The sequence below is a fragment of the Gavia stellata genome, chromosome 2 (genome assembly GCF_030936135.1).
Source record: "Gavia stellata isolate bGavSte3 chromosome 2, bGavSte3.hap2, whole genome shotgun sequence".
In the NCBI taxonomy this organism is placed as follows: Eukaryota; Metazoa; Chordata; class Aves; order Gaviiformes; family Gaviidae; genus Gavia; species Gavia stellata.
Genome location: NC_082595.1, coordinates 16445054 through 16466887, shown reverse-complemented (window position 1 = coordinate 16466887; position 21834 = coordinate 16445054). Strand labels below are relative to the sequence as shown.

The 21834-nt window shown below is 41.0% G+C and overlaps 1 protein-coding gene across 1 annotated transcript in view; it reads left to right on the top strand.

The window, feature by feature from the left end:
• Nucleotides 1–10083: 10083 nt before the first annotated feature.
• PPP1CB (protein phosphatase 1 catalytic subunit beta) overlaps nt 10084–21834 on the top strand; it is a 28299-nt gene continuing 16548 nt past the window's right edge. The window contains exon 1 of the mRNA XM_059835900.1: nt 10084–10287. Coding sequence (XP_059691883.1) covers nt 10236–10287 — 52 coding nt within the window. The 5' untranslated portion in view covers nt 10084–10235. The remainder of the gene's footprint in view (nt 10288–21834) is intronic.

Below are 21834 nucleotides of genomic sequence, written 5' to 3'. Positions count from 1 at the left end.
TAATAGCATTTTCCAGTTTAGTGCTTTCTCCCTTCTCTGTAATGGTTGCCATTATAAGTTTATAAGAAGATTTCCCAGCAAGAGGATTTCTTACCACCCAAAGCTTTCCTATGGAGACACTCAGCAATATTAGCAACCGATTTTTGAATTATACTTATGACACAATTATATGGCTACCAAGTGTACTGCATTTCTCTTCATTAACAAGCTCACTGATGTTTACTGAAATTCATTTTATTGACTATGAGAGGATGCTGTCAAAAGCTTTATCTTTTCTCAATGCTGGCAAAGACCAAAAAGCTTTTAAGTTTACAGTCCAAATTCTGACCAGCATGTGGGAATGGATTCATAATCATCTGCACAAAAGCCTAAACCATTTCCTAGCTACATATTTTAAAAGGGCTTGCCACAAGTGGATTACCTAGGATTATGCAGAGTGAGCTAATCATCTAAGGCAGGTATCAAACAGTATAAAAAATATCCAGATGATTCCTAGGAATCTTTTCTTCCTAGTGGAATAGGAGAGAAAACAGAAGAGCTAATTTAGCAAAGAGAAAGTCAGCTTGCTGCTCTCAGAAGAAAAAGACAAACGCTGAGTCTTTATCAAAGGAGTATTTCTGACCTCCAGGAAAGAGTTAAAACTGCCCAGTTGTTGCTGAAAGCCTGTTGTCAAGATCACTAACCGGCCAATAAAAGTTGATTCTGATTAGGAAGCGCTTATATTTTAGTGGATGAGTATATGACATTTTAACTATCTGTCACACTAACTTTTCTGGTCATTTAATTAGAAAGAAGATGCTCAAGAAAGTCATTATTTTTTAAAATTCCTGGGGACAGCCCCAAAAAGGGGCTCTGATTTGAGTGAGGGGTTTACACTGCTTAACTCCAAAACTTGTCTTGTGAAGAACGTTGTTTATAAGTCACCAGACTCTGAAAGGACCACGCGTAGCACAGGTGCCCTGATTTTCTGCACTGTAGTACATACCTAAGACGTACTGCGTACAAACAGAAGTGTCCTACCCAGGCCTGCTATGTTAACACAGGCAAGGTTCTTCAGGAAAGTAAGATCTTTTTTTTTTTTGTCAGTTGTTTTGTGGTGGGGTTTTTTTGCTAACTGTATCAGCGCTCTCTCTCTTTCTCTCTCTCCATATGTATCTCAATATTTTCTTGTTGCCCAAGTCAGACAGCTCCGGACTCAGTATTTTCATTTCTGGGGTCTCATTCAATGACCCAACTGCCTCTGCCCTGGGTACAGGCTTTTTTTGGGGTCCCTACAGGGGCAGGGCACGACAGCGCCTGAGACCCTTTTGGCTTTGTGCCTTACGCAAAACGCAGCTTTGTCCTTTTACTTCTGCCCCTGTGAAAGTCATGGAAGTGTTCATAAGAAAATGTTTTCTCTTCCACTTGTAATAGAGCCTCAATAGCTCAGCTGAAATTGCCTGGATGTTCTAAACTTATAAGCATCATGCCACCAGAGATGTGTTCTTGAATGTTAAATTTAGGCTAATTGGAGGCATATCCTTTAATTTAGCAAGCTGAGGTTACTAATACAGATCAAGAGCTAAAAATTAACAGTGGAGCTGATGTATGCTAAATGCCTAAGTGATATTTTAACCTATAATTACACGAGTTCTGTTAATAGTGAATAATTCAAATCTTCAGGGATTTCAATAGTCTAATGGGCTGTAGTTATTTCCAATTTACATTATGGTTGCTAGGTTTCATTAAAATGAGAAAAAGGCTGTATAGCGTATCAGAAGAAAATTGGTGTTTGAAGTTATCACCCAGGAATCAAAATATGAAATTTAAATTAGAAGGTGCCCAAGCAACACAATGACACCAAAGCTGAGAGCTGATAATGAAAGTAGGAAGAGAGCGAGTTTGCGGAGAATATTAAAGGAAGACGGCACTACTAGCAACACGCTCCGTAACAACAATACCTTAAACGCTGCACAACTGTAGCATGTAAGGAGTCCAAAACATATTACAAACCTCAATTAAGCCTTGCTACATTCTTCTGAATTATTTAAATTTTGTTATCACTGATTTGCAGATGGCAGGCTGAGGCACGATAAAGCACGCGGCTTATCTGAAGTCATGCGATGACTCAGTAGGATGCGAGAGCAGCAGCAGCTCGGGGCTGCAGCCTCCCCGCTAGCCCGCCACCGGGTACAGTTACGCCACACCATCGCTTTGGGAGGCTGCCTAGCCAGTCCCCATCCCCAGTTTGCCACTGCCCATTTCATCCTTATACCACAGTCCTTGGTCTTCTCATGCTGAGACACACGTATTTGGGAGATGTGCTATACACCAGGTCACTGAAAGCAATGTGGGGTAAAGCTAGTGCTTTCCAGAGAGCCAGAGGGAGTTGTTATTCATCTGGATCACTGTGGACATCTGGCTGGCAGTGCAATCCCACAAACACACCAGCATGACTGCAGGGACAGCAAACCACAGCAGGAGCTTGGAGAGACCACCGTCAGCCAGCATTGCCACCACCAAGAAAGTGCTGTGTATCCAGCCTCGGCCACATGTATTTCCATGGACCCGGGATATGCTTTTGGGAGGCCACAGTGTACACCCCCCAAAACCCACGACAGCTAATGGCCCCATCTTAGCCAAGCCCGCCCAGGCTTTCAGAGTAAGTCTAGGTTTTGCTGACTTCAGGCTTAAATCTGTCAGTGTGACCCATCACTACTAGTCACAGTGATGTGGTCTCTCCTAGCTCCTGCTCTTCTGAGCCAGACTGTATGCAGGTGAACTATTTTTGGAAAATGAGGATGAATTAGATGACTTGATAGATAGTAAAAATACCACATAAGTTAACAGGAATGAGAAGCATGTGTTACAATTTTGTAAAGTCAAGGTATCTGACACGTTTTGGTATCTAAATTTGACTTTAGATTTCTTTTTAATTCTTCTGGAGTGTACTTTAAATACAGAGAGTATCTCCTTCTTATGAGCAGATTAACAACTAAAATAAATGTTCTTTTGTACCTAAAGATTAGCTATTTCCTCAATGTTTTGTTAGTGATTCATGTTACTTTATCTAAATTCATCCTCAAATTCCTCACTTGTATATCGGTTCAGTTTTTGAATCTAAATTAAGTACCTGAATTTCTCTAAGAAAGTAGAAAATACTGTGGGGTTTGTTTGCTTTAATTTAAACACCTTGAAGTGCTGCAGTTTCCATGTTAGTGGATGAGCCACGGGATGTAGCTTTATAACTAAATAGTTCTTTCTCTATAAAATAGGTTTTCCCAACAGCTCCTTTTTATTTTTTCTGAATCAAAGTAACCTCTTACATCTCACTCTGAAATATATGTACCCATTTTGTAACATATTGCTAAATATCTCCGATTTACATAAGAAGCAACAGCAAAACTCCACGTACATTGTGTTAGTTAAATTATTATTATTATTATGTAATTACATAATGGAGAAATAGCAAATTCAAACGCTTAAAATGCTGATCATGAAGTATATTAAATTATAGCGTTGCCTCAACTGCAGGGCAGGTGTGCTCCGTGGCACACCCTCTGCCATGCAGACGATGGGATAAACCAGAGCACAACACAGCTTCTCTCCTGGAAACCAAAGGAAACCAACATTTAAGGAGACATTTTGGACTTCTCTGTGTCCTGAAGCCAGGACACACTTCAGGGTTCACAGCGGTAGGACTTTGAAGCAGTGATTGTGACCTAGTGATTCACAATAAACATGCATTGCACCAAGTGATCCAGAAAACAGACATGCTTTGGCGGGCAGGTTCACTCTGAAACGGCAAGTAAAAAGAAATCCTTCCCAAGCCTATTTTTACATGCAGCAGACGACGGAGAGTCAGCAGGTTTGGATTTGGCTCAGGAACTCGTGCTGCAGCAGTCAGCGACCACGAGGCCTGAAGCCCCCTGAGCCTTGTTTTTCAAGCTATGAGTAATCTTGAGCAAACCACATCAGCCTCCCAGTAGTCCAACAAAATGGTGTACCTATCAGAATCACATAGTGTAATTACTGAGCGGTTGAAAACCACTTTCAGATTAGTAGAAAAGAGATGCTTTGTTACTATAGAGTTATGTTAAACAGTAACAACACAAATCAATAAAAATCACCAAATAATTAAGCATCTTCAGACACTTAACATCCATTGCAACTGCCATTAGCAAGAGGTTTGAGGGCTGTTCACCAATCTCTTTAGCATATTATAAATTCCCCACAGAGCACTCAGATGTCCCAGCTATGGCGATGCACGCTGCATACACCGCAGTCCTGTCCCTGTGCTATTAACAGCAATGGTTTCACATTTAAAAATCGTGTCCTGGGAATATGTCTGAGGACACAGCACACTAGAGAGGCATTTGCAAGAAAAGAGACATGTGGATGGTCAGAGCACACAGGAGACTAGACCGTGACTCACTGCATAACCCGGAGGAACACATTTACCTTCTCATCTTTAGTGTAACCCTCTGTGAGAAATGTGTATCAAAATTTAATTACTTCATGGACTGTTACGTGGTCTGATTAATAATATTTAGAGAGCACTTGGAGATCCCTAGATAAAGGTTGGGGTTTTTTGTGAGTCTGTTATTACTACCTTCACAGCTTACATTTCTTGTGCTGGGGCCCTGAGTTAAAAGGAGTTCTTTCTAATGCTCTGCACACATTTTGTGAAACTCTGGCTGCTAGTGTCAAATGCCAGCATATTCACAGGGCATAAACCATCTGCTTTCGCTGAAACTAAATATTCCCGTGTTTACTTAGGAAAATGGATGCAGACATTTTCAGTTCTCGCAGCTGTTCCTTCCTGGGAAGCAGGAGGAGAAGAACATTTTTCTCTCCAAGGCAGAGGAGTAGTAAGCTTGACTGACGTTCCCCAAACTGCAGATCCTGCAGGCCCAAACTATTTGCCTTGTTTTGCTTCAGAAGTCCTTCCCCCTTCCTTGCTTGGGGAATAACGCCACAGCAGGTGTTGTGTATTTCTGATAGTTTGTGGGCAGTAGGACAGGCTGCCAGGGGAACCGAGATTGTGTCATATGCTAATAAATATAATAAAAAAAAGCTCTTCACACTTCTAAATAGTTCTGACACCGAGAGATGAAGTAATCTGTGATACGTACCACTGGGTATGCTTCACCTTGTCCTTGTTTTGCATGCAGCTCCCGGGAAGCTCTCTCTTGTGCCTCCGAGGCAGTGCTTATCGTGCCCAGGCTCTCTAACCCAGCTTGGAGCTATCGGAATAGGGCAGGGGTAGCTGCTCTTTTCAAAAGAAGACTTTCAAGTCACAGGTGCTGCATTGAAATATCTATTCTATTATTTTAACTGTTTCAACACTGGTGCTTGACATCAACAATCTGTTTTCTTGGTTTAATTCCAGAGAAAATAAGGGAACATCTAGACCTGCCCTGCCTTTTAAGTATGCATAAAAGGCAATGAGGGCATAACTACATTCACAGGAATTGAGGGTCAGTATTAATCTACAAAAAAACCTTGTTCTTCAAAAAATACTAAAGCTTTGATGATTATAGCAAATACATTTGTGTATCAACCAAAGATCTCTTCCTGTGTTTCAAGTATTTCAGTTATGTCTCTTCACTCCTTGGAAAGGTTCACACATGTTATTATTCCCACTTTATAAATGTGGGAATTAAAACTGAGAGCTCACTGAAGTTGCCCAGGTAATGATGAGCAAATATATGACAAGAATCTGTGGAGGCTGAGTCTGACTTCCCTATTAGCTCTCTGAAGTGGAAAGAATCAGTGTAAAATGTATGTAGAATATTTACGGTGTTACTCTAATAATAGCCTGCCTCTTTGGTTAGATTAATATTTAACTATTTCTACAACTGTAATAGCTACATTAAGAGAGATGGACCAGCTCTATCGTTCAATGATTGGGCCATTCACCTGACACAGAGCTAGACCCAAGTCCCTGCCCCAGTGAACATTTAATTATTTATACAAAGTGTTGCAGTTCCAAATGGTGATACCAAGAGACCTGCCTTGGGTGCTGCAGTTCAGAGGAGAGTTTTTCACATCCTAGGTACGTGCCTCCAAACCCAAATCACTGTCTATTTTGGGACTGTCCTCCTCCTTCCCTAATTTCTCAGGAAAGTTGAGAAAGCCTTGGTTTTACCTCAGTGTACAAAAGTATTGTTTTTTTTGTTTTTTTTTTAAAATCTTAAAAGGATATAATGAATCCTACTATTTACCCAGATTCAGTGCTAATACTGAGAAATGAAAAAGGGTCATAAAGTGCTATGGAGTGAGATCTGTTTTGTTTTCTGCACCCGTCTCTGAATCTAAACTTTAGGGACAAAATAGTGATAATTTATCTGCAGTCTCTCTATATTTTGAGATTACCTCAATAGTTTCTTGCCATTTCTGACTAAAGAAACAGGATCTGTGAATATTTTGTAAACAAACTATCCTAAGAAAATACATTGCTGATTTGGATCACTAATTTCTGTTTCAAGTCCGAAAATGAAGAAGGGCACTGAGAAGGCAACGGTGCTTCAGCTATTGCCGCCCAGGGAGAACATGCTCCTAATTACATGCTGGAAAACTAACCACATGGCTCCTCCCAGCTTCCTCCTCCCATCTACGTAACAGCTGAAGTCAGCCCTGAGTTACAGTTGGCAAAGGTGATAAGAGTACATTAGAAACAAGCTATAGTGATGGGATAATGCTGTAAAATACTGCCATGTGCTGTCTAGCAGGTAACTGATGACAGACCTAGGAGGACAACGTAGCTGGGGACACAGTTTTTGAAAGCAGCAGTTACAATGGTGTAGTAAATAACTTAAAAGTGCATGTAGTGCACTAACTTTAAAGTGCAGTGAGTAGCAGAAGTACTGGCTGAACCAACGTAAGGTTACTGGGAAAGAGTAGGTAACATCAGAGATGCTGAGACAGTGCTCTATAGCTGGGGATGCAACGGTCTCAAATTCGCAGCAGCAGCGTAAGTGAGAACTCATATCTAGAGAGCCACAGTTTAGGGAATGACATTTACTAACATATAATTTTTTGCTACCTTCTTTGGAAATGTCTGTCCTTCAAATCCTATAAACTCAGCGGAAAAGCAGTGCAAATTAAAGGACACCTTGAGATGGCATGTGGATAAGGAGAGGAAAGTTTACAGACAGGGCATTTAGGGTAAATGACACTGAGACCAAGTAGGGGAAAGTTAGACGCAAAGCCATTTTAGTGGGCATAAGAGGAAATTTCAAAATAACTGAAAGGAAGTTTAGAAAGTTGAAGATGATTAATGAGAATTTGCCATAGGCACCAGCAACGTTCAGCTCCTCCTGCTACTTAAGTCACCAGTTAGGTATCTTTGGCCTGTATCTGTGTATGCTATAATGCCAAAAATTACTGAACATCTCCCCTTGATCAAAGAAAACACGTTCAGTCCACATCAACAATTTCTTTCTGAATCACAGAAGACAATGGGCCTCATTCTCTAATCTTTAAATTTTATCTGTTGTACTGGGATTAGGCCAACATAAACAACAGGACCTGTCAAGTTTTACCCACTGGGAGAGAAACTCATATACTCGTTTCCCCACTCAAGCTACGAAGCAAGGTGGCGGGGGCAGGGCAAACTTTACAGGGTTATGCAGCCCAGTGAGGTGACCATCCTCCTGTTTGACAACCCACGTACAGCTGGGGAGCGACTCTGTCACCCAGCTATGTTCCCACCGCATGGGCCGATGGAGAAAGAGGGAAGGCATGCTGTGGTGTGCGAGCTGGGATGCAGCCATGATGGGAAACGAGAGGTGTCCTGCGAGGTGGTGTCCTTCTGACGTCAAGGGCAGCACCAGTGGGCTTTCCTCATCATATGACACAGCTATCCATCAGCCCCTCAAGAAAACTGAGAAAACAGAGAAGTAGTGAAATGGAGTAGAAAACAAGCTTAATCTATTTACCAGAGATCCTCAATAATGCAATGGCACGAGTTATACAGGTCAACGTGGGTTCAGATGTGATGTGGTAAAATAAAGTGAGACACCAGCACAGCGTCTACAAGGAAAGAAGTGAGGTATTTTTTGAAGCTTGTTCTGTTCCATAGCATCTCTGCTTATTAAATTATTTTGCTATTATCATATGCTGCTGAATTGTTTCTGGAACATGCTGACATGCCTAGTAAAAACAGTTGTTATGGAATTATGTTTTGCTCAGTGTATCTGAAAGTTTAGTATCTTCTGGAGTTTTGGAAGACAAATTAATTGTATCTTTATACCACAGTGAAAGATAATTTCATATCCCCATTTTTTTGTCAATGCAGAATGTTCTGTGATAATATAATATTATTATGTCTGAACCTGATGTTGCGATGGCTTAAAATAACCTTCAGGGCAGTTCGGTTGTGTGAAATGAAACTGGGACAATTCCTAAAAGCTCAAGAGGGACTGCGGATCTATTAGTTTTGGCAGCAATGAAGTAGTTGGGATAAGGAATATCCTTTTAAAAGCTGAGTAATTATTTTTCCTAGTTTGACAAAAAAATGAAAGAAAAATATTTATTTTTTTTTATTTATTCACTACTAGCAGAATTTGAAAAATAAGATAGGATAGCAGTATATGCTTTCAGCAGATGAGTTGGAATTACATTTCCATATATGCTGCCTACAAATTGACATACAAAATCAATTTTCTCTTCTGGAGTTTCTTCTTCTTCCTTCAATGTATCAAGTGAAACTTTATTATCATTGCGTAGGTATTTCAAAAGAGTGTTCTTTTACCTGACTGTCTGGACACCTAGCATCATCTGACGCCTAATCATTGCCCCGCCTTACCCTAATTGCTTTTGTTTTGCTCCTACTCATTTTCTCCTAAACAAGAGATTAAAAAATGGGTTTTGAAATTATTTAAGGTGACAGAATTTTGCTGGCTTGTAGAGACTGATGGAAAACCTGAAGTTCTATCTCACAGAGATAAGTTTCTACATCAACATCTATATTTAGGAATATAAATAAGCTGCTTGTTTTTTCTAGAACATCTGCACTTTGTCATTTTGTCAACATACATGTATTTGTCTGCTGTCCCAGTTCAGAAGTTTTCACCACCCACATTTTAAAGCACTTCTCTGTCCATCCAAGGCAAGCATCTGTTGACAGAAGTATGTAAAATAACGTTTTTAGACCACTCATTGTTAAAAAAAGTTTAATAAATGACTAAAAAAGTACTCAGAGCCCGTCCAGCCGCAATGAAACACAAACCACATTGGTTAGGAGGTTTTTCTGACAACTGTGTTAGAGGAGGGGTATAAAGAGCACAACTTGTCATTCCAGTTCTGACAGATTTTTTTTTTAATAAACTGTGAGCTTTCACAGGCGCAGTTTCAGCAGAAGGGGTGACACACAGGTTACACGCAGCCTACTAGGACTCATTTTCTTGCCTTTTGTCCATAATTGATGGCTGCCAACATAACCTCTTCTTAAGGTAAAGCCACCACTCTTCTGCAGTAACACGTTGTAAGGAGGTGGGGCACCATGAGAAGTGCCAAGTATCCCCACGTCCTCGGAGCGGCTCTCCGAGTTAGGACAGCCGGCAGAGCTGCCCAACCTCTCAGGACTGGCGGCTGTAGGCGTCGTGACAGGAAAGGCTTCCTCATCCCGCGCTCTGTGGAGGCCTGAAGGGGCAAACCCAGAGTCGGACCCAAAGGAAGCCCTGCGGGGGCCTGGCTTGCGAGGCCTCGGGCTCTTAGGCCCGGGCCGGGCAGAAAGCAGGCCAGGGAAGCCCGGATCGGGGCGCAGGGGCTGGGCAGCTCCCTCCTGCGAGACCCGCAGGCCGGCAGGTGACTGGGTGACCGGCCCGGCCGCCGAGCGACGGCCGGTAACCTGGAGACCCGCGGGGGATGCGGGAGGGAAGGTCGGTGACGCTCTGCGCATGCGCCCCGGAGCCCGCCAGCACCTTCGGCGCCTGCGCGGTGCCTGGAGCGCGGAGCGGCAGAGCCGCGGCGGCGGGAGGGGTGAGGGGGCGCATGCGCCCTAGCGGCTTCTGAGGCGGGGAGGAGGTGCAGGGAGGAGGGGTGGCCGCTTCCCCCCATTTAGCGGTGAGGGAGCGGGCGCGGCGCTTTCGGCTGCCAGCGCGGGAGAAGCCGGGCGGCGGTAGGGGACTGTCGGAGGGGGGTGGGGGGAGCTACTGTAGCTGCGGCCATCGCTCCCTGCTCCTCCTCCTCCGTGAAGCGCCCTCCACCCCGCCCTCTCCCCGCCCGGGACCGAGTCTGGTGGCCACAAAATGGCGGACGGGGAGCTGAACGTGGACAGCCTCATCACCCGGCTGCTGGAAGGTGAGTGAGGCCCCGGGCAGCCCCGGCTGCATGCTGCCCCACGCGCGCACCGCGGAGGGCGAGAGGGCGCCGTCGCCTCCCCTCGGCCTCCCCGCCGGAGCCGGCGCTGCCGGCGGGGTGTGGGGGGAAGCGGGCGGGGCGGGCTCATCCCGCCCTGCGATCGGGGGAGCGGGGGCAGCGCCTTCCCCGCGCCGCCAGGCCCGGCGTGGCGGCCGGGAGGCGCCTTGGCGCGCCTCGCCGGTGCCCCGAGACCCAAGCTCGGCCCTGCCGAGCCCTTCGGAGGGAGGAGGGACGCTTTTAAGCATCCTGTAGGCGCTGGTGTGCGCGGGGGTCCCTCCTCCCTGTCTAGGTGAAGTGGCTGCTTTCCTATTTAAAAAAAAGCCTAGCTTTCTGTCTTGCCTTCCCCCCGCCCGCTGCAGCTGCCTGGCTGAGGGGCGAGCTGGAGAAGCCTCGCTAGCAGAGCTACGGGCGGCCTTACCCCTTCCTCTGTTCGTCGCAGTCTTTTGTGTTTAAAATTATATGTACGAGCTGCGTTAGGTATGGAATTGTATGTACGTGAGTGTCAGTGGAACGAGAGGGATTTAGTGTGCTGACATTCCGCTGCCTGCCTACGGGGCAGTCTCCAAAAGTGGCTGTCACGGATGGCTAATAAAAGCTATGAAGGGTTTTGTGTGTATTAAATAGTCTTTCCTTTAAAGTAAGGCAGAAACTGACTTACTCCCCGCTTTTGGAGAAGCTGAGGAATTATTCCTAGCATTTTCTTTTTATTTAAGTTATGTCTTGAATGTTTAGTCTTCTTAGGCCTCTTCTGCCATTAATCTTCCATTCCACATTCAACAAATACCTGGTAGATTGGAGATGAGAGTACATCCGTGGATATGCACTGTTCATTTACTTGGTTGCTGTACTCCTTGAATAGTTGGATCACTTTGCAGAAGGCTTATAGAAAGGAGTCTATGGAGTATACACAGTTCTGGAAGCGAAACAAGTTTTGTAAAAGTCGGAAAGTTTTGTTCAGCTGAGTTACTACAAAGCAGAGCTTTTAGTGCTTTAAGGATTTTTTTTTTTTAGTAGTTGCTCTCTGTTCTTTTTAGGTGTGAAACTTAATTATGAGCAATAAAGTCAATGTTGTAAAATACGTAAAGGCTTTGGGCAACTGTGCTTATGTTTGTGATTTAAGGTATGCAGTGTAGTATAGTATTAAGAAACCTGCAGGTATCGTCAGTCAAGGTTTATCTTTGATCACTAATACAGATAAAACTCCCTTTTTCTGGATGTTGAAACCCAGATTTTAAGACAAACCTGATAGTAACTTAGTAAACATTGACTTTGTAGTGTGGGTCTTTTTGGGGACATCAAAATGCATGTATATGTGTGGTGCTGGGTTTTTTTGAGAGACACTTTAAAAATATATATTAGAAAGGTAGTTTTCCTCTTTGCTCATCAGTGTAGTTACTTAAATATAGATTGCTTTAACAGCAGAGGATTCTGCAGTGTTTTGGTATGCAACTTGTTGGATTGTTCTACTGTCTATTATCTTAAATATTACTCTGCTTATCCTTTTTTTTAACTAAGACTTTTAAAGTACACATTCTGTATCTTTTACATACAGCATAAATACTTGTGTTGCAACTTTCTAGCTTTCTGCATTATGATTGGGTGCCTTGTGTCCAGGCAACCTAATCTGTGCGTTGTATTCCACAGTACTTTAATCTTTAGGGATATGTATATGCAACTTCTGAACCAAGCTTTGCTTACAACTTTTCATCTCTGTTTATCCCTCTGAGCAGAGATTAGGAAGATTCTTCAGGGAAATGGGGTGGTTCATCCTCTGCATGTCACCTACTAACAGTAGGGTGCCTTGTACAAGATCTTGTATCTGAAAGGGAATGGATTCTTGCAGGTCTTATTTGAAAAAAGCCCCTATTAAAAGAATGCCTTGTGTCTGAATTATTTTTGCTTCCATTTAACATCTCTTATATGTTGTACTGCTCGTGTACAATATTTTAAGCTGTGGTTTGAATAGTAGTGTTTCACAATGAAGCTTTTTTTGTACAGTTGGCAACTTACATTCTGGAGCTCATGCTGTTGCTTAGCTGACCTGTTCTGGTAAAATGAGTATGAATCCCTTCCCAAGCTGCTTGCACAGAAAAATTTCTATTGACTCTTGTCTCTGGAGCAATTAATTAGTTTAAAGCAAGTTTTTTGGCTCCATTACGCTTCAACTTTGACTTAAAGGATAAGGAGACCTGTCTTTTGAGCTGTAAAAATGCACATTGAAATAATAAAAAGGCACTTTTGTGGAATTTTGCCATGAAGTAGATATTTAGTCCTTTTGGTTACTTTTAAGTGAAATGGATGGCTTTAAGTTTGAATAGCAGTCCGCAATTGCGTCTCAGTGGCTGCTGCACATAAATTTTAAAGTGTAGCAAATACATATCAAAAGCCACACCAACAGGAAACTTCCATGCTGTCGCTGGGTTGCTGACACCTGTTTTTAGGCTGTGATATTAGCTGTCATGAGTTCTTGCTCTTGCTTTAATTAGGTTACTCTAACTGTTTTTACCTTTGTTGCTCAAGACTATGTATCTTTTGGGTTATATGACATGTTAACTTGCCTTTTGATTGGAATTACCTACTTAAATCGTTTTACCCTTCATGCGTTCTGGTTTTTTCTTTTTTCTGAGATATCAATATGAGGTGGCCTATAGTCATACTGCTTGGGAGAATTCATCAAGAACATCTCCCCAACCCTCAACGCGTGTGCATGCATGCTTATCTTCAATGTGTACTTATTTTAGAGATCTTTTGACTGCTGGAAGCCAGATTGATTAACTCTTGAGTTAAATTGGGGATAGTTTTCAGAAGAACTCACTGAACCATAGTGTAATGCATGGTGATAGACTTCTAGGACATCAGCTTTTCATTTCTGTGTTCTTTTGCATATACCAAGTTCTTATCCTTTTTATTCATTGGTTAAGTGGTGAATTTAGGAATGGTAACAGCTTGTTTTGAATTAACTTTCTCTTGCAATGTGTCTAGTACTTGGTTACTAGTTAATGATAACCCTATAAATAACGTCTATTTGGAGGAAAGTTAAACTAAAGTGTATACTGTATGCTTAAAGTCTGAACATGGCAATGCTTTCTCTTATTTCTTCTACCTCCAGACTTAAATTCCCATTCCTGTTTCTTTACTAGAAGAATGAGGGAGGTGCTAGTGCTCTTAGATGTATTCCTGACTGATCTTGGAGATACTTTTAGCTTTATTATAAGATCTCTTTTGATAAAGAAATCGCTTGTAAGCGAATTTGCAAAGACTTACAGGTCATGTAAACACAAAATTCCATAGCTCTGCTAAAACACTTTCAGACTGATGCGTGACCATGAAAGTCAACAAGCCAAATTAGTCTTAAGACTGTTTCCTTCTTCCACTAGTACTCAGAATTCTAGTCATGGGTCAGGCTTAGTTGCACTATGGTACACAAAAAGACAATCGTCCCATTTTTGCTTCGGTGTGCTGACTTTTTTCTTGTTGGTTTTTTTCCTTCTTACCTTCCCAGCTATGCCATCTGGTGGATAGATTTTCCCAGTCCATTCCAGCTGTGGTCAGCACAGGAGTACGCACACACATGAGACACTTAAAAGTACAGCAGATGTGGAGTATATTGTGTTTTGCCCTATCTAGGCACACCATGTATCCCACTGTGAGCTAAACTGCTACACCAGGCTTACCTTTAAGCCAGGCTCTAAGCTAATTAAGCTTTGGTGATGTGTGGAGAAGTTCCCTCTGTATCCAAACAAGGATGTTGGAATAGGTGTGACCTTACTTGTAAAGAGTGCTGGGGATGATGCTAAGAGAGACTGCCATATATCTGTCTGCGTGATGGGCTTCCTGTTTCTGTGCTGTAAATTACTCTTAAAATTTCTTGGTATAAGGCAGCCCAGCTGGACTGGACTTTCTGCACTTTCAAATATATAGGTGTCTGTCTTGGTAAACACTAAGGAGTTTACCATATGGAAGAGAGGATGTACGTAGGGAAAACCACACATACAGTAGCCTTAAATACAAGCTGGATTTCTGTGAAGAGGGTTTATTTATATAGCTGTACAAACAAATTTACCTTGTCTAGGCAAGACCTCTTGCTTGCCTAAATCTAGCTAACCTATTTCAAATTAACAACTTGAATTCGGTTGATGGAACTTAATGTGGATCTGCTCTAAAACAAAATTATTTTTGGTGAGACTAGGAGGGCTACTAGTTCTGATAGTACTGATCCATCAGGAAAGCTGGGAAATAGTTGAGAGTTGTCAAACTTCCAGTAGACGTGGAGAATTGTTATTGCTTCAGTGTTCAGCTCAGTGTGATTTTTGATTGCCTTAATAAAAGCTACTTGCATAGTGTTCTTAGTGTCATGTGATGTCTTCTAAGCAAGCTGCAGCCTTCAGTTTCTTCTGATTTCAGCGGTCTTGCAGGTTGTGATAAAGATAGAAATTTGAATATTGCTTAATTTTTCAAATGGAAGTTGGATTTTAAATGCTTGTGAAATAATTGAGTTTTTCCTTATTAGTTTTAAATGGTGTAGAGCTACTGGGCCAATGTATTCTGGTCAATAATACATTATTTCGTGTTTGGTTAGTATCTTGACTTATTAACCTATCCAGCCAGCCTGATGGTCTGGTATGATAAAGTAGTAGTGCTTGCAGTTCTGCAGGCTCTGTAACTGATACTGAAAAAGAGGCGGCTGCAGAGAAGAAAAATAGACCTTAATAATCTGTTGCAGAACAATATAAACAAATCATGGAGGTGAACCTTGAATAAACAAGAGTTATTACCTCGTTTGGTGTGAAATCACTGGATAATCTGCTATTAGAAAGACAAACAAGGAGAACTTAATAAGAAATTTCTTGCAAAGGATGTATTTTTGAAATATTCTTAGTCTTTAGAGAAAGAAAATAAGCATTCTTCATATGTTTTAAGGAGGGTAGGTATTGTATTAAACAGGGAGAAGGAATAGAAAGAAGAATGACGTTTGTTTCTGGGTTTGTACAGCAGTGCAGATATCAGCCAGTTCATCTTTAGCTTTATAAGTGCATGACGAATTGGATAGTTGGCTTGAAAAATTCCACTGAAGGCCAAGAGCCCAGCGTCAGGCAGTGTGTGCTGATGTTCCTTTATTCTGGCTGGCTATTTTGCCACTTGAAGGCTACATGATTCGCTAACTGTTTCATTTAGATATTCTGCAGCACAGTTTTTATTTGAGTCATTCAGTGTCTTGCTCAGAGTACAGCTAAATCATAGTATAAAAGGAAAACAGTCACTGTTTTTATTTAGTGTAGATAAGAGGATTTTTAATACTTGATAGTTGCAATTAAATGCTCATTAATGACCACCAAATGTAGGTATATAACTTTTTAGAACAGGAAGAAAACCCAACACCACAATATATGGTTTAGCACTGTAAGGTCAAGCATACTATATTTGGCTATTAATCATAAGGTCAGATGCTGTACTCAGTGAAGGTTGTGCATGTATAGGGGAATCTACTCTTAACTACAACCTGAGGTGCCTCTAAAGCAGTACGTATCTGGTTTATAATTTGAACATAGAAATGAACCTGTTTGCCTCTTCTTACTGTTGTGTGATTTGTCTTAGTACATACGCTAGGTCATCTTAGTTTCACAGCACCATCTTCTGTGTGTTTCTGGTTTTTTAATATAAGCTTGATACAAACCTTTTGTGTGTATATCCTGCATAGCCATATTAGTTAAATACCCGAGAAATTTTAGAGGTGCAAAAGTCATGTTAAACGCTAACCTTTTGGATTACAACTTAAGTAACTTCTGTCCTTGGTACTTCTCAGGAGTTGTGAAGTAACTTGGTATTTTGCCTCTGCCTTCCTCAAATTTCAGGAATTTCATTAGCACTGCTTTATGGGAAAAGAAAGTTAAACTTTGAGAAAGAAGGTGAAATTCTGTTTCATGAGAAGATTTTTGTGTTAGGTTAGCCTTCCAAGTGGACTAGAACAGGAATTGTCACCACTTCATGTAATACAGCATAGTAAAAGGCTTCTACTTTATGCTTTGCTAGTTGCATGAGTTTTAGGTTCAAGTGTAAGTAAGCAAACAGTAAATATAGACCAATAACAAGCATTAGGGTTACACATTTTGCTTACAGAATGGAGTAACTGATGTGATCTTGTCCTTCAATCTTGAATTCGTCATTTCTTGGAACTGCATGATACAGAATGATTGAGACCATCAGTTATTTTATGGAACCTCTGTGTAAGGAAGCAGGTGGTCCATGAAAAGCAAATATAGTGGGCGGATGTTGGTGTAGGGACACTTGCGTGTTTTTGTGGGCTTATTTGGGTATCCCCTGAAGCAACTTTACGTACTAATTTCTAATGAAGCTCCTCCATGAATGATAATTCTGCTGGATAGTATGTATTTTAAGAATGTAAATTCAGGTTTGGGTAGAAGAACACTTCATTGTTTGGTTATTTTCTTGGTTAGAAATTAAAGGCTTGGGCAGTCTTCTACTCTGCAGTGAATTTGTTTCATGTTAACTAAGTCCTACTAAAATGAGTTCACAAGCAATCACTGTGTTATTAAGCAAAATACTTAATATCAAGGACATCCAGTGAAGGCAAATTTATTAAGATTTTAAGAGTACTTGGATAGGAAAGCACTGTTCTTCAGGAAAAAACTCCCTAGAAGGCTGATTCTTCTATTTTTAGTGGGGAGTTTGGATAATGTACCCTGGGAAAGGTACAGGGCTTTGCTGCGTACACCATGCAGAGTAGCTGTATATTCAGTGATATGCATCTTACTGATTGAGCAGAGCTTTGGCAGGGCTTCGTTTATATTATTGTTGTCCACCAGTGTAACACATGAATGAAAGCCATTCTAAGGTTAGTTCTGTTACAGCAATTCTGAAACTTTGAAAACTTGTGTTGCTGGCTTAACTCTCAGTGTTTTGCTGCAAGATAGGGAGTGGCTGCTTCTGGATGACAGCTGAACAATTTAAATAACAGAAAATATTTTGAGGGAGTAGAAGTTTTGCTTTCCAAAATGAAAGACACTTTTAAAATCCAATGTAGGATTCCTGACTTAAAACCATGAAAGTATATAACTTGGTTTTTAAAAATGCTGAGAGCAGATAACTTCAGAACATGTTTCCAAAATCAGTGTAAGAACTGTTTGGTTTTTTCCAAGTCCTAGGTAATGCCACCTTTGACTTCCAAATCTGTCTCTTCCTACTATTGAGGATTCATCAAATACTCCAAAGTACTTTGAAGTACAAGAAATAAATAGTTAAATGTCATAGTTGTTAATCACCAATCATTAAACATTCCACAGAATGTTGGGGGGAGTGTAAGCTTGTGGGAATTGCTTGTGTACAATTTGTAAAATTGTATGCTTGCAGTCTTGTGATGTAGTTTTGGGTTTTTTAGCTATGCTCTGGCAAAATAGATCTCTAAAGATGTAATTTCAGAAATAAGCTTGGCTGGAGCTACTGTGAAGAGAAGCAGAACCAGCTTCTTATGCCTTCACTAGTCCTAGCCCAAGTTCACAGTGGATGTATTCTCCAGCTTAGGGAACTGTCTAGATTACATTTTTGTTTTGCTGTGTCTGATGCAGTTTACTGTGTGGCCACATAAATGCATATGCCTGCAAAAAAAGCAGAGTGTAGGGAAAGGAGGAGGCTGCTTCTTAGCAATAATGCTGGCCCGATTTTTTATGAGACTTAGAAGTCTGTCTGGGTTTTAATGTTATGCTAAACACGTGAGTATTTTGTCCAGTAAACAGGACATGTCTGGTATTGGAGAACACAGTATAAATGCTTAGGAGAGCTGTGCATACCAAAGCTGATTTACTAATTGAAGAAACTTCTCTTGGTGATGCCGCAAAATGAGCAGCTTGGTTACTTTGAGAGGCACACCAGAAACAGTGTGACGGAATAGATTGAATGTATTTTCTCCAGTTCATGAAAGAGTATGGCAAAAAGTGATGCTCATAGAACTTCCAACAGCCAGTTCTTGACCCAATTTCCTTAGTATTATTTGTTTTCTTCCTCTCCTTGCCTTACATAATATGCTACTCTCTGGCATGAATTTGGAGGGACTAAAAAAGATCATTTTTTTGCTAATTTTTTTCTTTCCTGTCACTGTGCAACTAGTGTCTCTGATTACTAATTGCTATTAGTAGACTCGCTAAGGTTGCTTATCAAAGGTTGTGTAGATGCAGAGACCATTTTAATATTAGAGCAGTTTTTGGATTACTATAGGATCTATTGTGCTAAAATAATAGTCTGACAGTACAATGCATATAGTTGCTTTTAATTCTCTTTATTCCCTGCTGTGTCACTCTGCTTTAAGCTCCTTGCAGCGAAGGCTTGTTCTGGCACAGCACTACGCACGGGGGATTGTGTGTTACAACAGGAATTGCCATCCCTACCAAAGACTTATGTAAATCAAAACTTGTTTACAGCATCTGTGTCTTAGATTAAAGAGAATTAATTTATGTCTAATGTTGAGATGCCGTTTTAGCCCTGCATAAATGACAACCATTAGAAATGATGGTTTTCCCAATGCTGTTAGAGGCTTTTTGTGAGCTACAAATTTTACAATGCATGCAGCTATGACTTGCATGTTTTAAGAATGGTTAGCTATAGTAATTTGTAAATGAGTCTGAAATACATCACTTACACTCTTGATCTCATTCTCATAACCTCCTCTTAAATCTGTTCTTGGGGATTTGGCTTTTGAAAAACTAAATGTGGTGAGAGATGCTCTTGTTTACAATCCATACAGTGCTCAGCCAAGTCAAGGGAACTTGAACTAAATTCTAGTTGTAGTGAAAGCTGGTGAAAGATGTGCTTAGTCTTTCTTGTGTACTTGTACCACAGCTGTGGCACAGCTGTTTCAGATGACTACTTGGCGAACCTTTCAGTGCCTTTGTGAATCCAGTAAAGGGCTGAAGCTTCCAGAGTCACAGTAGGTTCTCATTTTTCAATATGCAGTATACTTACTGATGATCAGGAGATTGTGGGAGAAAACTTCTTTTCTCTTAACTATATTATTGATGATTATTCCTTGGGAAACCCGAGGCTTTGTACTCCTTCAAATGTAACTGAGCTTACATGTTTGCTATGTGGAGCTGCTGACTGTTCGGACGGAGGTGGGGGGGCGGGGGGGGCGCATGCAGTGCTTTTGCAAAAGTGCAGTGGCCCAGATTTGTACCCTTCCCAAAGGCTGGAAGTAACTGCAATCATTAGGTGTGTGTTGTCTCCTCCTCTGAGAGTGACGTACTTGCCATAGTTGTAGATGCTCTTATCTGGAGAATCTGAAGTGTGGTAATAAGTTACTGCCCTGTTTGTGGGTTTGTCTGTTAAGGGCTTGCAACATTTAAGGCTCTACTGTAAAAGGTAAAGAGCTGACATCAAGGTGCTGGATGCACTGACTGTGGCAGTTAGTTAATTTTGAAGTCAGGAGCTGCCTGTTCACTGTGTCTTCTAGTGCAAAAATCCAGCAGCATGTAAAGCCTCAGTCCTATAAAGCAAATGTTCCAAGTTTAAACCTCCGTGTGAGTTTCAAAGGGAGCTAAAGGCTGGTGTTCTAAGAAGTATTGATTGGATCAAAGTTATTTTAAGTATTATGAGTGCCCTCCTTGAACTGCTGTCTCAATTTTGGACTCTGTGCTTGGTCTGGTGTTACTTACAGTAATGTTAATGTTGTGTATGGTGGGCTTTCCTGGGTTTGAGTTCCAGAACTAGAATGGATGTAAAAAGTGTGCAGTTAAGTCATTTTTGCTTTTAATCTACATCAAATGGCTTAATTCTGGTCTTGCAAAACATTATGAAAGTAGTTAAATACAGAGGAGATTCTAATTGCTTATTAAAACATGTTGAAAGAATGCAGTTTGTAGCGGGGAAAAATGGGACTGAAAAGCTAGTTGTGCTGCATGTTTCTTAGGCGTGACCTTGATGTTAGAAGCCATGGGTTTAAAATATAACAATTGCTTTAATAAAATGATAGCCATTGGGTTACCAAGACTCTGCTCTTTCAGATGGGAGCTTTCTTATGTATAGTGACAGTTTATTGTGCCTATCAAAATGAGTTTGTAGTGTATGAAAGGGATCATTATAAGCTACTGGAATGGAAGCATTTGAAAAGGTGGAGATTGAAGCGTTTTGGTACCTCGCAAATTGGATACTCAAGTCTTGTGCAAAGCTGTCAAGCCTGAGATTTTTTTTTTTGCTAATAATCCCCATGGGGCTCAAGATGTATCTACAAGTGCATCACGTAGTGTTTGAGATGGGGTGAAATGGAAGCCTGTAGGCATTTATTGTTTTCTAGTCACCTTGATTGTGTCTAATGTCTGCCTTTGTATTCTTTCAATATGTAAGCCAGCATCTTAATGCATGAAGAATAACAACAAAAAAGTTTTACTAAAAAGCTGTTTACTTTCTCAAGTATAGTTGAAATCTTAATCAGCAAAAGGAATGTGACTTACCATATGGTAAATATCACCTAGTACTGATTCAGAGTTTCACAGAAGTCGTCCTGTATGCCACAGCCTTGTTCTTGTGGGATTCTAATGAGCAAAGTATTTCCAGTGTATCCTCCCTGCAGATAGACTAGCCCTCCTCCTATTTTGGCACTCAAAGTGGCTGTCCCAGGATCTAGTTTCACATCTTCTTTTCCCTGCTTGAGAAAACCATTCTTCATTTCTGCTTTTTCACATGTTCCTGTGGCTGCTTCCTAACCTTAATTTAAGAAGTGTGTGTCTGATGTTCGTTAAAAATTCATAGCACAGTGTTGGAATGGTCAGATGTGCAGTTACACTGGGAGAAGTATGCAGTGATAACCAGAGCAGAGCTTTTTGAGCTTAACACTTTGGACTGTAGTACTAGGTGACCTAGGACAAACTGTTGTCCCTCATATCCTTTTTTTCCCCATTGAACAATGTAGATAATGATACTGATCTTCTCTATGAAGTATGTTTTTGAGGACCTAAATGGAAACAAAAGGAAAAGGGAGGTTATATTAATTTAAAAAAAAAGTTGCAAGCTTAATCTTCTGTTTTGGAGAGGGGAAGCAGGAAAGCCAGGAACTAATTTTATGTGTGAAGAACTAGTTTTTGCTATTCTGTTCGCAAATCTATCTTACTAGACTTACTGAAATTGCAGCTGAAATTATTCTAAAGTAATGTCTTACTATGTTTGAGTTTGAAAGTATTTGGATTTGAACTGCTAAAGTTTTGTACCACCTTCTCGTGTAGGTGCTACCATGGTTTAATGCTGAACTTTGCTTCTGTCTAAAGCAGATGGCAGAACAGGATGTTTGCCTGTTGTAGACACTGATACATTCTGGCTTATTAGTTTGAACTCTGAAGATTTGTTTAGGTTGAGATGGAAGACTGAACTGGATCAGCCAAAGTGCAGATGCATTTGTTCTATTTTACTGCCTCATTAAAGACACATTAAAACCTCTGACAGAGGAATCATATAGATATTTATGGAAAGAAGCAGCTGCAGATAAAC